Here is a 12,183-nt window from a genome sequence, read left to right on the forward strand (position 1 = left end):
AATTTGTAATAAGAAAACCTTATAAATTACAAAATTCATTTTTTTATTGATCTTTTAGAAAAAATCCTAGAGCCGCCATGGCTTGCTGTGGAGTTTTGACCTTTTGGAATTAGGTACGGGCGTACAGAAAATGATTTCGTAAATACATAGAATGTTGGTAAACATTTCAATCATCCCATGTTATAAAAAGTAACTTCATGAACAAAACTACTTGATATCGAGTTATAATTAGTTGCCAGACAAAGAATGAAAATTTAAAATAATCTTGGGTAAATGCTTGTAGCTTATCTTGTCTATTGCAAAAGTAATGTCACAACTACTCAAAATTGAATCACGTATGAGTATCTGGTTTCCAATAAGCTTATTATTATTATTATTATTATTACTTTTTTAGTTAATGTCTGAATCTATAATATAATTTCACTTTTTGAAGCATATTGACAACAACAAAAAAGGACGATAAAATCTTGAAATTCAGATGGTTGTGGATTGCCTTATTGGTCTTATAGTACCAATCTTTGCGTATCTAGTATCAGAATAAATTATATTCAAATATCAAAATTTAGAAGCTCAATAATGCCGCTAGTAGCATTAAGATTAACATTATTGCTTCTCCAAAAAAAACAAAACAAAACAAAAAACAAAAAATGCACTTAAAAGATTAGCATTTTTTTTCTTTATGTTAAATAGAAATCTACTTTAGTCTAATCTCTTAAATTTCAAGCACTTATACATGTGAAGTAACAATTACATCAAGTGTACATGATGATTAAAAAATTATTATTGTTAAATCAGCAATCTAAAAATGGGTGAACTTCCAAAACAAGGGGAAAAAAAATCAAGGGACCAAAAATCCCAGGAATTTAATAACCGAGGGCACCTAATTTTAAAGCTAAGAGGTGCCATGGCCAAATTTAAATACTAATCATACCCCTATTATTAAAACCAACCTGAATAAATTATTGCTGTAATATGGCATTATCTCAGGTTCAAAAGTTCTAATGACTTGTTAGCCAGATCACATTATTTACAATCTCCGTTGCTGTAGCTTTCCCAGTCAACCAAACCCACCTAATTGATCTACAAGGTCCAATAATAATCACAGTATTTTGTATGATAATTGTAGCTCAAACTATATGACAAAATAATCAGTCATTATCATAGCCAGCCCAGATTTATGAAATAATTGAGAGAAATAGTTAGAAATGGTGGTCTCGAAGTCCCAGACTGAGCTAGCTCCCCCAACTCTATCTGCATGTTTTTTATCAAATACGTAACCATCTTTCCCATATTATAAGATTTAGTGAGTGTGAAAGAATGACTAAACATAGCCAACCCCATCAATATTTTTTTTCAATTCTCAGCTTTTTTTTCATCTACTTTTTTTGTAGTTTTGCTAATATGTAGTCTTAGGCATCCAATTATTTCATCCAAGCACATTAAATTATAGAGAAAACGAGTTGTACCGACCGTGGTCCGCATTAGGTTAGTCCTTTTCACTTTCTTGGTGGCTTAAATTATATGTGATGTGTATCATATGCATAAATACATATGGACGCTCCACATTCACACACATTATATAAAAGATAACAACATAGGAAACAGTGGTCTTGGATTATATATATGTTGTACTTGATGGAAGCAATGGCAAAAAAATTATATAAAGATATGACCTTGTTTATATATATATATATATATATATATTTTTTTTTTTTTTTTTAAAATTTGATGCCATGATATGACCTTAGTTAGTTGAATAGGAACATATCATTTACAATTTGCATTGACAACTATCTACGGTCATATACAACTTCTTAAGTTGAAATTAATATTTGTGTATGTTACATCGCCTATTGATTTAATTGGTACAAGTAATATCCACAACAAAATTAGATCTTTAATGTGTATAATATTATTAGTTCAGATCAACTTTCTAAAATAAAACCACCACTGTCTTTTCCAGTATGTGAAGAGTTTTGTAATTCAATAATACTGTATATTTTTCTTTATGAAGAAATTAAGGTTGAATTTTCCTCTTTACTTGTGATAATTGAGTTATATACTCTTGTAAAGACACACTCTTGATGTACATTACGCATTGACAGATATTTATTGATTTTTTTGCATGTTAGCATGTAAATGATGATTCTCGAAGTCGAGTTGCCTTAAAATTATGAACTTGAATGGTGTTTCCTTTTGATTAGTATAAAGATGTGTTTAATAGTACAAAATTAGATAAAATGCTTTAAGAGCCTTGAAACTCTATAAGTAGAAATTACCAATTTTTTTGGCAATTTCGTTAAAGAGTTTTAAAAGGTTTTTCAAACATTTGTTAATTTATCAATTACTTCAAATATTATAAGTGATAGATTGTTATTGTGATTATTTTTCTTTGGCGTATGTTTTCTCTATTTTTTTTTTCTCACAGGTTGGGAATTCGGCTTAAATTCCCTACACACAAACCACTTTCACAAAAAAGGCAAATTGATATTGCTAATGCTACCCTTTTTTTTCCCCTAAAGACCTCATACTGATACTGGATTAGCATAGAGTTTCGTAAGGCCAAAAGATCTATTTCATCATAAAAAGGAAAACTCATGTTGGTACCTTTTTTTTATTATTTCCTTGAAGTCCTCGTATTTGTACTTAATTAGCAGCATATTAAGTTTCATAAAACCAAAAGATGGATTTTTAAATTTGAGGATTAGGATCTTTTTTTATAAAGAAGACAAGAGTAGGAACTTCGGTAACTCCTAAGTAGTACGATTTTAAACAACTCTTTGGCTTGATCAAAGATCTTTATGAGGCATCAACTTGATACTCAAAATATTGTAAAAGCAAATTAAATGTTGACATGTTTCCAAACTCGTTGTCTAGAAACAGTTTTGTTTGGTGAACTCCCACGAATCAATCATTCTCATTTGTATCTTTTCTTGGGGGCAATGATGCTGAATTTTGTCCTTCAAATTACCAAAATATCATACTAGATCTCCATCTGAGTGACATGTGTCCAGAAGTGTATTTTTTTTTTTTTTTGAGAAGAAGAAGTGTCTAGATGGTTGGGAATGGAATTGGAAGCCATTAACTTAATGCTTTGCACACATTCAGCCAAAAAAAAAAAAAAAAAAAAAACTTAATGCTTGCACAAAAAAAAAAAAAAAAAAAAATTGACAAATTTTTCACACTTGTTAAGTTGATAAGCTTTCACATATTATTATTTGAGCTCATCACTGACACAATCTTTTTACCTACTGTTAAACAATCTGTCGCATTAATAGGTGAGTTTTTTATTTTTGTCAAACTTTTGTGTCTATAGACTCTTAGTTTCTTATTTGTACCTCTTTGGCTCTTTCACCAAAAGAACCAAAATGTCTCCAGAGAACTCTCTATCCAATATCAATAATGTTAGGTATACAATAATTTTTTTTCACAATTTATTAAGGTCATAGACAATGATTTATAATTATAATACATCAATTTTTACTGTACAATGTACATCAATCATAAATTGTTGAAATATTGGTCGTGCCCTTTAACTTATTGATCCAATATTCAAAATCTCATTTAAATAATTATGTTCTCTAATTTCTACAACCTACGAAGTCATGAATTAACCATTTCTTTTATTTAATTTTAATGACCCCCAAATTAGTTGGAACAAAGTTTTGTGGACTTTTTATTTAACTTTAATTTAATTTTTTGAGCTGGCTTCCATGATTAGGTAACTGTGCTGCACTAGGCATGTACCTTGTTTTATACTTTTATTCCTTCCCGCTTATTTCAAAGATAATCTGTTCGACCTTGTCAAATTGGTTTTTTCCTTTTTTTCCTGCTTATGTATTGGCTTATGTCCAATAATAGTAGCCACAAAATGTACCCTACCCGTCAGGGTCAGTTCCGGAATACTGAAAAATTAGAAGCAGAATCAATAATCTGAACCACAGGTCAGTAGTTGTTTAGCTAGGCTTCGAGTTTAGATCCATAATAGAAAAATCTGGACCAATGAGTTAGTGACAATTCACAATTTGGAGGATGGTGTAGCTGGCAACAATAGAATATTCTAGTAAGCCACGCAATCTTACAATTTTTGTTAAAACTACCTACGTGGTAGACTGTGATGATTATTTAACATTTTTACACAAATTTATCATTTTTTTCTCCGCAACTCATAATCTGATGCATAGATAATGGTGGCAAAAATTCCGACCAGTAGTAGAATTTTAGAGCAAAAAATGGGAGTTTTATGGACAAAAGAAACAATTAAAAGTAGAATCCTACACGGCTTTTTTTAACGTTCGAAAGTCGAAACGTTCCGTGGCCTTCCTGTTACCTTCCTTGTTCCTTCTAATCCCTATCTTTAAATAATTGTCCCTGATTAAATGAAACGTGTTTATTACAACTACTTAAATGAATAAAAAAAGTTTAATTAGTTTTCAAATCATAGAGCCCCAACGGTTTACGCCTATTTAAGCCAACCTTTTCTTTCACTTCTTCCTCCCCCCACTTCTTCAATCTTTCACATTCTCTTTGCAATTCCTCTGTTTCTCTCATAATTACCCAATTTTCCTTCTTTTCTTTCATTGCTCATTTCGAATTTGGTAAGTCCAATTTTTGCACTTTAGTCTTTAGTTCTCTAGCATTTCAGTTTTTTTTTTTTTTTTCATTTTTTTGTGTTCTGGGTCGTCATTGGAGTTTTGAGTATTGCTTATGTTATTTGGTTTTGGCTTTTGCATTCTTTGATTCCTTTAGCAACGGATGGGTATCTAGGACGTGTTTTCTTCTTCTTTCTCCGGTTTTCATGTGTACATTTGATTAAAGGTTTGGTGTCTCTGTTGTTGTTATTGTTCCAATTCTAACATTTTCGACTTTTTTAAATGTCGGGTAATGGCTGACCAAGGTTCATTTTTGTAACAAATTAAACTACAGTTTTGAATTGATTCACAATAAACCTGGTTTTGATTCGTGTAATCAATGTTTGTTATTGTTCTAATGGTTATATTATGTTGAGCTTTAAAAAGTGATATTGTGGTCCTTTCATTGATACCTATGTTTCGTAAAAGCTCTTGTTGATTAAAGTGATAATCCATTTCTATTTTAATATAATTCCTTTTTAGTTCGGCCTGAAGTTTGTGTCTAATGAGTTGTATTTGATGCTTAAAGTTATAACACACTCTGGAAAAGGTTTGCTAAATCACATGAACTTTGTTTAAAGATCTCTAACGAGGCCTTTATGCCTTTGTCTTTGTCTGAGGAGGTAATAGTTATCGCCAGCAAGTTGTATAAAAATGGAAACTTTTGAGCTTTCAGTTACTTGCTAAGGTGTTTTAGCCCAATAAAGAGAACTGGTCCACCTGTTTTTGATTCATATTGTAGTAAGTGGTTGTGGATTGTCCATCCAGAAACTTAACTAAGCCTTATCCTTAATAGATACCCTTTTTTATAATTTCCTATGGTGGTAATCTGAGTCAATAGGGGCCTCAATTATTTAGAAGCCATGAAAATTTGTCGTTTGAGACTCAAAATGAATGTGCATATAAACTTTGCTGGATTTAAGTTGTCTTGGAGCTTAGTGTTCACTCGTTTGTGTTCTCTATTCAAGGGTTGCTGAGCAAAATGGAATTCAGGCAGACTCAGAGGCCAAAATATGACTGCCTTCTGTTTGGTAGGCCTTCTTATTCAAAACATTTTGTGTGCTAATCTGAATTTCCTCAGGTAATGATTGTAACTAATTGTTTGTTTGTACTTGCAGATTTGGATGATACTCTTTATCCCCTTAGTTCTGGCCTTGCAACATCATGCTGCAAGAATATAGAAGGTAAGTCTATATGGTAGTTATGAACTACTTATGCCTCAGATTTCTCTCTTATATTTTCAATTCTGCATTTCTAATCTGTTTATGGATAATTCCTTTGCTGTAGATTATATGGTTGAAAAGCTTGGCATAGACAGGAGCAAAATCTTTGACTTGGGTAACCTATTATATAAGAACTATGGAACAACAATGGCTGGTCTTAGGGTATGATTTTGATTTTTTTTCTCTTTTTATTTTGTTGGGAACCTTTGACCTTTCGTGGCTTTTCTTTGTCAATTTTTTTGTTTGGTGAAATGAAAAGTGATAAATTATGTATTGTGGTCTCTTGCAGGCAATTGGCTATGACTTTGACTATGATGAATACCATGGGTAGGAATTTTTTTACTCCTTTTTGTATCCTGTACGCCTCTTGTTGTATTGGTATTGAACTTTTATTGACCTTTCATTTTCATGTCTTACAGTTTTGTTCATGGGAGATTACCCTATGAGAATTTAAAACCTGATCCAGTTATGAGAAGTCTTTTGCTGAGCCTGCCTTACCGGAAAGTTGTAAGTAATTTATTACCAAATGGTATCATAGTGCCTAGTAAAGGCCAGAGGTGTGACTGTCTTCCTATTTCTTATGATCTTTCTTTTTCTTTTTCCTTTTTCAAATAGATCTTCACAAATGCAGACAAGGTTCATGCAGTCAAAGTACTTAACAAGCTTGGATTAGAAGACTGTTTTGAAGGGATTATCTGCTTTGAGACCCTTAATCCCATTCACAAGAGCACTGTTTCTGATGATGAAGATGACATTGAGTTTGTGGGACTAAGCACTACTACTACTTCTACCAATACCAATACTATTAGTAGCTCTAAAATATTTGACATCATTGGGCATTTTGCTCAGCCAAACCCCAGTTTGGCATTACCAAAGACACCCATTGTCTGCAAACCATCAGTAGACGCCATAGAACGGGCTCTCAAAATAGCCAATATAAACCCCCAGAGAACTGTAAGAGTATCATCTTCTTTTAGAATTTTAGTATCATCCTTTAATTTTCTGTGTTAAAGTTTTACTAACATATCTTTTATCATCTATATTCTTGCTCTTTCAGTTGTTCTTTGAGGATAGTGTCCGCAACATACAAGCTGGAAAATATTTGGGCCTTCACACCGTCTTGGTAAGTCATTAGAAATTTTGTACTATAAATATGCTTCATGAGAAAGTAAAAGTCTTGAGACACAATAAAATCTCACAACATTAACATGTATCCTACTGTGCCTACTCGAAAATGCAGGTTGGCACTTCTCAGAGAGTTAAAGGTGCAGATTATGCATTAGAAAGCATTCACAACATTAGGGAAGCAATACCAGAACTCTTGGAAGCTGACATAAAATCAGAAGTTGCTTATTCAGGCAAGGTTGCAGTGGAGACTTCTGTGACAGCTTAATTTATATATTATTGTCAATGTGACAAAGCAATCGTGTCTTGGCGATCTTAGCATCCCCATGCCTAATCTCATTGTGCAGATGATGTAGTTTTTTCGTTCTGATTAATTATTAATTCCGAAAATTGTCATTTTCTTTTAGCTCAAAATAAGTGTTCCTATTTTATTGGACATCTTTGTCAGTTAAGTCAAGAGTCATAATTAACATTGCAATCACTCTTGGGTCGCAATCTAACAAAAATTCTCAAGCCTAAACACAACTCAGTGGCAAATCAACAAAATTTCCATGGAAAACCATTTCAATACAATAAAAGGAAAAAAAATTATGAGACCAAGTTACCAACTCCAAACAAATAAAATAAACTTCAGGGACGAGATAATAATATTAAAAAATTCATGGACAAGAAAGCCTTTTTTTTTTTTTTTTGTCGTTTAAAAAAAAAATTATTTAGTGCTTCATATTACCTGACGCCAATTAGGTCTTTCCAAGTTCCAACTCGCATCTATCAAGTTCAAGCATCTCTAATTCTCTATTATCTTTACAACAACAAAGAAAACTTACGAAATCAATTTCTGAAAGAATTAATCTTCTCTTAGATATTCTTAAGATTGGTTGTTTGAGGTTCTCTATTGGGCTTTGATAAAGCTTGTGCTGAAAATCTCTAATATAGGGGGCTATTCCTCCAGCTTAAGACCCTTAAAATTAGGCATGATATATCAATCAATTTATTTATTTATTTTTTTGGTTTAGTATCATTATAGAGCTTTTTGGACAAAGTTTAGCTACAAAATGCTCAATATCTTTTTATTGAAAGTGAATTTTGACAAATCCACCATTGGATCACATCTTCTTTTTATATCCTTCATACTTGCAAAATTCTTAGAAAAATAAAGATCAATAGTCATGTCATCAATAAATTGTTTAAATTGCAAGTTTTTATAGTTTAAAATTATGCATAAGATATAAGTTAATAGATCACATACTATATAATATCTGATCGACACAAAATTTGACATATATATTAAGAGTGTAAAAAAAATACAATTCAACGATTAGATTTTCAAAATATGTAGTAATGTTTATTTTATTGAATAAGGTTGTAGCCTTAGGATACAACTAGTTTTGTAGCTAAATTTTGTTTGAGCCTTTTTTTCTTATATGTGGTACGGTCTGATAGAGGAAATTTGTATTTTCTCGGTAACAAGCCATTAATTCAAAGTTTGAGTTGTGGAGTTCTTTCGTAATCTTATACCACATTAAACTCATTGTTACATGCCTTCATTTAAGTCTTGTACAAACCACAAAAAACATTCATTCAAATTAAAGTAACCACCTTTAGTTCTCGACATATAACAGTTATTTAAGGGACTAAAGCAATCGCTTTAAATTTCAATTAAATTCGTTGTCACACACCTTCACATAAGTCTTGTACAAACCAACCACCGCGCACCTTGGTATGATGGTCACTCCACAAATATAAACGTTTGAGGGGGGTGGGGGCAAGGGTTGGAGTTCAAGTCTTTAGAATGGAACTTCACACACATATACATTTAGATTAAGTTATAGTAGAAATTATATCTTATATAAAAAAAAAAAGTCTTGTACAAACCACAAAAAATATATATATATATATATATATATATATATATATATATATATATATATATTCATTCAATTTAATTAAAGTGACCACTTTGAGTATATAATAGTCTTTATTTTTTTTTTTTTTTTTTGACAAAGTACATATAATAGTCATTTAAGTAACTAAAAGCAATCATTTTAAATTTCAAAGGCTAAAATCAATTATTAGCTACAGTTCAAGGACCAAGAGACAAGAGTGCTTTTATTTTTGACTTTTTATTTTTTTATTTTTTTATGGCCGCTTTTATTTTTTATCTTGGCTACTAGAAATTGAAACTTAATTATATACTGTATTTTATTTAATTATTCTACAAGAACAAGAAAGCAATTATTATTACGAGTATTATTTATAACACTTCACGCGAGTTCACATCTCTCAAGTCTCAATGCCATCATGGATGACCCAACAATAACAAATGGAAGTTTGCAGTGTCGTGTTAATCGTGTGCCCCATTTAATATATAAAGACCCGGTATGATTTGATAATTATTCAACGAAAGAGATTCATAACTAATACTAATTGATGTTTATGAAATATACACCAAATCTATAGCGGATTTGATGCACTATAAGTAGGAGGAAAATAACATGTTTAATCATTTTATTTTCCACGATTACGATTCACGAGGGTATGATTTATATATTAGATTACAGGTGTATGAAATACATGTTAAGCTTATCAATATGATAGACAACAAAAAATGATAGACAACAATATTGTCATTCTGTAATGCTTTAGGCTAACCGGACCTATCGTTGAGTCCCCACCCTTTTGCATCATTGATGCAAGAAGATGGTCCATCAATTTTTTAGAAGCATATCACCTGAATATACAAACCCTACAATATATCCCTATGGACTTTTTTTTTTTCTTTTTTTTTGGTCCATAGGGACTAATATATCCCTATGGACTAATTAAAAAGTACCTATGGACTAATTTTTTTTTTTTAAAAACTCATAATTAACAACTCAATAATCTGAGGTGTCAATCTTTTTTTTTTTTTTTTTTTTGAGGGGAATCTGAGGTGTCAATCTAATTGTAGGCTTTGTAGCTTGTTCAAGGCCTTTTTTTTTTCCCTTAAATGTGCCACACGCATGGCCATGGGAAAATTATGCCAAGTCAACAAAAGGAAACTAAAATGGGCCCAGTTTATTCAAGGCCAGAGGAAGAACCCAAAAATGATTTTTTTTTTTTTTAAGGACCTACATGGGTTGGGCTTTTGCCCGACAACCTTCACATTCCTAAAGAATTAGACTCAAGCTCATTATTACAAGGAATGGGCTTGAGAGCCCATCCTTTCTTGCTTCATGAGTTGGGCCAAGAAAGCCCTTTGGGCCATCCAAATCAGTTGGACCCATGTTCTAGCACTAGCCTAAGGAAGGACCAAGATAGCCTAACACATTATGAAAGGAGGAAGCAAAACATAAGAGAGAAGGGAAAAACGAATGAGTTAATGGCATAGAAGTAGGGCAAGTTTCCCAAGTTTTTTTGGGACACTATTTGTCACACAATTTATCACAACTTGTTTGGAGTCAATTTATTATTAGATTATATCACTTATACATAAATCTTAAACTTTTTGCATTGACACCCAAGCAAGTTATGACAAAGTGTGTATTAAAAGATGCATTTCTAGACCGTTTGCAAGTATCTCAAGGATTCAAAATTTCATTTTTTGAGTAACTCCTTGCTGCCAGCTAGAAAAAGACAAATACTAGGAGTAATTGTAATTGATATAATCTTTTAGTATGGTATGAGAATTCATGTTTTAGATCACAAAAAAAAGAATTCATGTTTTGCGAAGATCGAAGGGGGAATAGTTTATTCTTTTAACTTTAGGTGGTGGAGTCCAACTCACTTAATGGATCTAGAAGAGGTCAATTCATGTTTTAGATAGCAAAAAAAGGAATTCATGTTTTACGAAGATGAAGGGGGGAATAGTTTATTCTTTTAACTTTAGGTGGTGGGGTCCAACTCACTTAATGGATCTAGAAGAGGTCTCGCACCCAAATAAGAACGAAGACTAGCATTGTAACCAACACACCACTTTGACTTCTTGTACTTAATTATGATCTATTATTATATTTATTTTATACTTATATGATTTATAATTTTTCAACTTATTATACTCCTACCACCTATTTCTCAATTTATTAAATATTACTAAATTTGTTTCTTTTGCTAAATTTACTTGTGATTTAAGAATAATTCATTTGCATGGGATTTTACTACAATAATTAAAAGTGATTTTTTTTAATTTAAAAAAAATGATTTCTACTTGAAGGATACTTATACAAGTTTTTTTTTCATGTTTTTTTATGTTGTATTGTTTTCTATTAATTTTATAATATCAAGAAACTTTATTTGAAAGTCCGTTTCAATATTTTTAGATATTTTTTTTGTCAATTTTGCTAATATTTGTAATTTTATATAATTTTATTTGTATTTTAATTAATTACTAAATTAATTATGATATCATCACAGTTTTTCCTAGGTACGACCTTAGAATTCTTGAAATTTTCCATTTTTTCGATTTTGTGAACGGTCCAAGTTTAAAAACAATGCGATAAAGCATCATATGATAGGGAAAAAAAAGTAAGATGCTTAAAGTTTGACATTTTTATAAATTATTGATGTGACAAATTTTTATTAGTTCTCATTTAGGTCCACCAATAATATTATATTATTTATTTATTAATAATCATTAGCTTATAAAAAAAAGTTAGTAACTTTTAGCATTAAAAAAAAAAAATTGGAGGCAAATACACAATTATTCTCAAAGTTTGGAAATTGGAACAAAATCTGAGCATATGCATATCAGCTTATCATAGAGTAGAGCGTGGAACAAAGAGCGTGACATGACTTTGCTTCACTAATAAGATGTGGTAGGAATAGGATAAGACTAAGGGTGAGTTTGGTTCAACTTTTTGATATTGTGTTTTTTGAAAAAGTGGTGGTTTTTAAAAAGTGCGATATGAAATTGGGCTTTTAAAAAAAGCAGAGTATTTGGTAAAAACTGTTAAAAAATACTTTTTGAAAAAGTTGAGTGTTTAGCTAGCACTTATCAAAATTGCGTTTTAAGGTGTTGTGAGGATAAATGAGCCAAGTAGGAGTGTTAGGTTGTGGGTTGTGCCCGAGGACATATAGGAGCTCAAGGATGGTCGAAAGGTTTAATAAGTATTGGGGTCAATGAGTCGAGGACAAGGAAAGGTAATAACAAACTGGTGGTATCTCCCAAGCAGCTGAGTTTCCTCGGGAAAGCATTGTGGAAGGTTGGAGCTAGCCACCTTAAGAAT

The 12,183-nt window shown here is 31.4% G+C and overlaps 1 protein-coding gene across 1 annotated transcript; it reads left to right on the top strand.

Moving 5' to 3' along the window:
- The first annotated feature begins 4,430 nt into the window (after positions 1 to 4,430).
- On the top strand, positions 4,431 to 7,415 carry LOC126691584 (suppressor of disruption of TFIIS). Its single transcript, XM_050386611.1, has 9 exons — positions 4,431 to 4,598; positions 5,600 to 5,662; positions 5,750 to 5,815; positions 5,919 to 6,016; positions 6,144 to 6,181; positions 6,274 to 6,361; positions 6,470 to 6,808; positions 6,912 to 6,977; positions 7,095 to 7,415. The coding sequence occupies exons 2-9, from the start codon at positions 5,614 to 5,616 to the stop codon at positions 7,245 to 7,247; spliced, it is 897 nt and encodes a 298-aa protein (XP_050242568.1). The 5' UTR covers positions 4,431 to 4,598; positions 5,600 to 5,613; the 3' UTR covers positions 7,248 to 7,415.
- Positions 7,416 to 12,183: the final 4,768 nt, after the last annotated feature.

Source organism: Quercus robur, chromosome 7 (assembly GCF_932294415.1).
Source record: "Quercus robur chromosome 7, dhQueRobu3.1, whole genome shotgun sequence".
Taxonomy (NCBI): Eukaryota; Viridiplantae; Streptophyta; class Magnoliopsida; order Fagales; family Fagaceae; genus Quercus; species Quercus robur.

Excerpts from the sequence above, each read along its gene's own strand:
- LOC126691584 (XM_050386611.1), top strand. The coding sequence starts at position 5,614 with ATGGAATTCAGGCAGACTCAGAGGCCAAAATATGACTGCCTTCTGTTT. Across the intron at positions 5,663-5,749 it reads ATATGACTGCCTTCTGTTTG|ATTTGGATGATACTCTTTAT; the intron begins GTAGGCCTTCTT and ends TTGTACTTGCAG. Across the intron at positions 5,816-5,918 it reads ATGCTGCAAGAATATAGAAG|ATTATATGGTTGAAAAGCTT; the intron begins GTAAGTCTATAT and ends CCTTTGCTGTAG.